Source organism: Phoxinus phoxinus, assembly GCF_949152265.1.
Source record: "Phoxinus phoxinus genome assembly, chromosome: 5".
NCBI lineage: Eukaryota > Metazoa > Chordata > Actinopteri > Cypriniformes > Leuciscidae > Phoxinus > Phoxinus phoxinus.
Window position 1 is genome coordinate 44,058,094 of NC_136880.1, and position 5,000 is coordinate 44,063,093.

At 39.8% G+C, this 5,000-nt stretch overlaps 1 protein-coding gene across 3 annotated transcripts in view; it reads left to right on the top strand.

The window, feature by feature from the left end:
• Positions 1-4,311: 4,311 nt before the first annotated feature.
• The window catches only part of LOC306998720 (midnolin-A), a 14,788-nt gene continuing 14,099 nt past the window's right edge, over positions 4,312-5,000 (top strand). The window contains exon 1 of one of the 3 annotated variants that reach the window (XM_079612993.1): positions 4,312-4,803. In XM_079612993.1, coding sequence (XP_079469119.1) covers positions 4,592-4,803 — 212 coding nt within the window. In that variant the 5' untranslated portion in view covers positions 4,312-4,591. The remainder of the gene's footprint in view (positions 4,804-5,000) is intronic. The other 2 variants (XR_013797647.1, XR_013797648.1) reach the window with 2 other exon arrangements.

Sequence of the window (5,000 nt, forward strand, 5' to 3'; positions counted from 1 at the left end):
AATATTTTTTAAATGAATGCAAAATAAAACACTTACTAAAATTTTTCAAACCATACAAATTTGACAATTTAAAATAATAATATGAATCCAATCAAAATAATCACTTACTAAAATTAGCCTAATTAAATCTGTGTAATTAAAATAAAAAATGTAAAATGAATGCAATTAAAATAGAACGGTAATTAAATCATATAATGTACTACAATTAAAATATTTTTTTTAAATGAATGTAAAGTAAAACGCTTACTAGAATTTATTAAATCCAAAAAATGTCGAATTAAATTAATTTTAAAATGAATGCAATCAAAATAAAACGCTGACTAAGAGGATATTGTATTTGTGTGACTGCATGTCACGTGACCATTACTGGCAAATAAAAACACATGTAAATATTTCTGTGTGAGAAAAGTTGAAATGAGGAGAAGAATGTGATTGCATAAAGATAATAATAATAATAATAATAACCCCGCACTGTTTCCTCTCAGATCCACCCGATCAGCTCTTATGGCGTATGATTGTAAGTTAACAATGAGTTTTATTTTAAAAGCAATTAATAAATTTCGGTGAAATGTTGTTAAACAGAATCTTGCAGTCTAAAGCTGCTCAGACATGGTGAATTTGTTAGATGGGTTATTAACAATATTCAATAACCTGAGCTGAATATTAGCGCTGCAGTTCCTGAGACTGCCTCACGGTGTCGCTGTTTCTCTTCATGTGAAGATCACGTGTTGTTCAACAGCAGCATTGCTCTGAATGTCACTCAGAGAATAGACTGTGATCCTTTAAAAGTGTGTGTTCTGCTGTTTGTTTAGTGTGTGATGAGCAAGAGAACCTGTTCGGGTCCAACATCAAGACGTCCTCTTTAAATCTGGGCGTGCGCAATTATAATATAATCAAATAAAACTGCATAATAAACTTCATGTTTACACACAGCACCTCCTCACTTTATTTCTCGGCATGAGGACAGGAGAACTGTCAGTCAATACATGCGGGAAAGTAACGCGTTACTTTAACCCTAACCCTAGTTACTTGAAAAAGTAATCTGATTACATAACTCAAGTTACTTATGAGTTACACACACACAACACTGCGCACATGGACTCAGTGGCCCTCGAGACGCTCTATCAGTGTGTGTGTGTGTGTGTGTGTGTGTGATTACTGGAACTCATCAGAACCGTGGGTTTGAGCTCTTCCTGTCGACTTCCTGCGTTAATGAAATCATTCGACAAGTGAAAACCACTTCGTGTGTGTGTGTGTGCGTACCTGCGCGTGTGTGTGTGTGTTTGTGTGTGGTGCGTACATGTGTGTGCGCGTGTGTGTGTGTGTGTGTGTGTGTGTGTGTGTGTGTGTGTGTGTGTGTGTACATGCGTGTGTGTGTGTACATGCGTGTGTGTGTGTGTGTGCGTACCTGCGCGTGTGTGTGTTTGTGTGTGGTGTGTACATGTGTGTGTGCGTGTGTGTGTGCGTACATCCGTGTGTGTGTCGCGCGCGCGCGCGCGTGTGTGTGTGCGCGTACCTGCGCGTGTGTGTGTGTTTGTGTGTGGTGCGTACATGTGTGTGTACGTGTGTGCGTACATACGTGTGTGTGCGCGCGCGCGTGTGTGTGTGTGTGTGTGTGTGTGTGTGTGTGTGTGTGTGTGTGTGTGTGCACAGTGTGTGTATACAGTGTGTGTACATTGTGTTGTACTGTGTGTGTGTGTGTGTGTGTGTGTGCAGTGTGTAGTACAGTGTGTGTGTGGACGTTTTCTGAACGTTTAAAAGAAACATTCTTGGTAACGCAAAGTTAAAGGAAGCATTCGAGCGTATCATTCTTCAAACATTATGGGAATGTGAGTTTTGAATGTTCTCGGAACGTTCTGAAACCACAAGTAACATCTAAAAAAACTAAAGCAAAAATGTATCAGAAAAAACATTCCACGATCGATGGATAAATAATGTTTTTGTGCTAACGTTTAATTAAAGACCAGATAACTTTGAACAAACATTCTTTTAACGTTTCTGAAAGAACGTTTATATTATTATACTTGTTTACATTTATGGCTTTGATTTTCTCACAGTGTTAGAGTAAAACATTTATAAAATATATTTTTTTGCACATTTTTTATAACAATAAAGGTACAATTTTGTAACTTTAAAGGTGCAGTCTGTAAGAACGACAGCTAGTGGTGGACAGAGGTACTGCAGTCTACATTCTAAATATCAGAGATCGTTGTTTCCCCGCCTCCTCAGACTCAACGCTCTCGCGGGTCGCCCGTTTGAGACTCCCAACAGGAACGAGTGCAATTGACAACGAAACGTTTTTTAGATGGCTATCAAGGCTTTTTAGGTTGTGAGGAATCTGACCCAGTTTGTTTGCTCGTTTCCATGGCTACAATACGCTGTGTTTCCCGCCATCTGGCACCCCGGGGTGTCGAAATACTATTGGCTGAACTGGCAGTGGGCGGAGTCACACAGACCAAAACAAAAACAGACTGAAAACTAAATAATCAATAAAATAGCTGGCTGTAGAAGTGTTTTTTAGAGGAACGAGTGTGTGAACTCAGCATGTTTCCTAAATATCTGCAAACATATTATGGTACTTTTATGCTTTAGTAGAGCAAAAAGCTTACATACTGCACCTTTAAGGTCACTTTTTTCACTTCAGCAATAATCTGTCAAGTGTCGTCTTTGAGAAGAGATCAAATATATGCTCAAAAAGTGAATAAATGGATTATAAATACATGGTAAATATAATTTAGTACCATAAAATCCCCTAAAAACACAAAATATTAAATTAATAAAAAATTGTTGAACTATATAGTACTCATTGAAGTAGTAGTAGTAGTATTTAATTTAAATAAAAAAAATTCACCGACACGCAAAGATCACCAGGGGGTTAAAGTGATAGTCTATGATCCTGTAGCTTATCAAGGCGGGTATAACGTGTTTCACACACACATCCTGACGAGCCCGTGAGTAACTCGTATTACTTCATAATTCACCCTGGCATTGGCTGTAGAACAACAACACACATCATGTAGTAGGAATGTTCTGTTTCAGGAACAGGGCTGGGATTTCCACTCGCACAAATGCTCTACATTCCTCTGAGTGTGTGAGCAGACTCGTCCCGTAACCCTGAACACACACACACACACACACACACACACACACACACACTACGGACATGAACCCGAGGTGTGGAGGAACTGTGGCAGATTGGAAGAAGAAGGATGTGATCTTGAGTCACTCCTAGCAGACGAGTGACACTCGATGGGTAAATGATGAATCATCATATTCTAGATATCACATCAAAACAAACATCAATCTCTGAACTGCTGATGACGAGGTCAAACTCATCAGGACTGTTTTGACAGATCACAGTATTTATCTATGATTCATGTGTTCATAATGTCACAGAACCTCTCGACTAAAACAGTTCAGAAATGTAAACACAGTAATGTAAACAAAGAGATGTCGTATCGATCAAGTTCAGTGTGGAGTACCTCAAGGCTCAGTACTGGGACCGCTGCTGTTCACCCTGTGTTCATTATTGAATTAAATTTTGGTAACACTTTATTTTACAGTGTCCTTGTTACATAATTACATGCAACTAACCCTCCACCAAACCCTAATCCTGCCCTAACCCTATAGTAAGTACATGTAGTTGCTTAATAATACTCAGCACTTAAATATATAATTACACTGTAACAATGACACCTTGAAATAAAGTGTAACCGATATATATATATAAGGTACAGTTTATATATATCGACATCGGTTCATCAAACTGATATAATATTGATATATATGGGTTCATCAAATGAGAATAGATAATCAAGAAATCTTATAAATCTAAATAGGTAACTAAAATAACCAAAGGTCTCTTCTTGGGCAAATATAAATTAATTATTTTCCTAATTTATAAACATTCATTGAAATCATTGTTCAAAAAATTTAAGTCATGCAATGTCTGTGTATATACGAAAGAAAGAAAGAAAGAAAGAAAGAAAGAAAGAAAGAAAGAAAGAAAGAAAGAAAGAAAGAAAGAAAGAAAGAAAGAAAGAAAGAAAGAAAGAAGTTAGTCATTGTGTAAAATTTCCAGAAAAGGTGGTAAAAGTTTAATCATGTTATCCATTAGGATGTCCAGTCCAATCACAATCCAAGAATAAGACAGTGTTTGAGTTATTTAATGAAACGCTTCAGTGTTATGAATGATCTCAGGGCTGAGACTCTGATTGGAGCGCGCTGTGTGCATGTGGGTGTGACGAGCGGACCACTGATTGGGTGAGACACGGAAGGCAAGCGTGTCCGCTAACGCTATTGGCTGTTTGTGACGGTGGGCGGGATCTGTCAGCTGCGGAATCGCAACAAATGTAGCAGCAGAAGCGCTACACACACACACACACACACACACACGGAGTAGACCGAGCAAAGCAATCGGCTTAGACTTATAATAAAGCGCGTTACGAGGCGCCTTTTCCAGCGAGTATTTGGACCTGATGGCCTGTTGTTGATATTGATATCCTGTCGAGTTTCTGCGCCGAGACTCCCAGAAGACACCAGTAACACCGACGCGGAAGGAATATTGCGTCGATCACGGGATTCTCGGATCATGGAGCGGAACCCCGAGGCGCGGAGCTGCAGAACCCGGTGTCCGGAGCTCCTGCTCGGCGACTCATCCATGAAGCTCTCGGTCCACTCCACCACCGGGACCCGGTTCGAGCTGTCGGTTCCGCCGGAGGAGACCGTGGACGGGCTGAAGAGGAGACTCGCGGAGAAACTCCGGGTTCCCAAAGACAGACTCCTGCTTCTGCACCGAGACGCGTGAGTCCGCCGGGATCGGGATCGGGATCGGGCGTAGCGTTAGTTTGGGATGGGGAAGATATAATAACCTAAACTAGCAAGTGCAACCCATAATATTTATACCATGCTCTTATTATTTAATGAAATTATGTGTTTTGTTCTAATGATGATTAAAGAGCATCGTTTATTCAGATCAATTCAGTTTAATGTTGATTCAG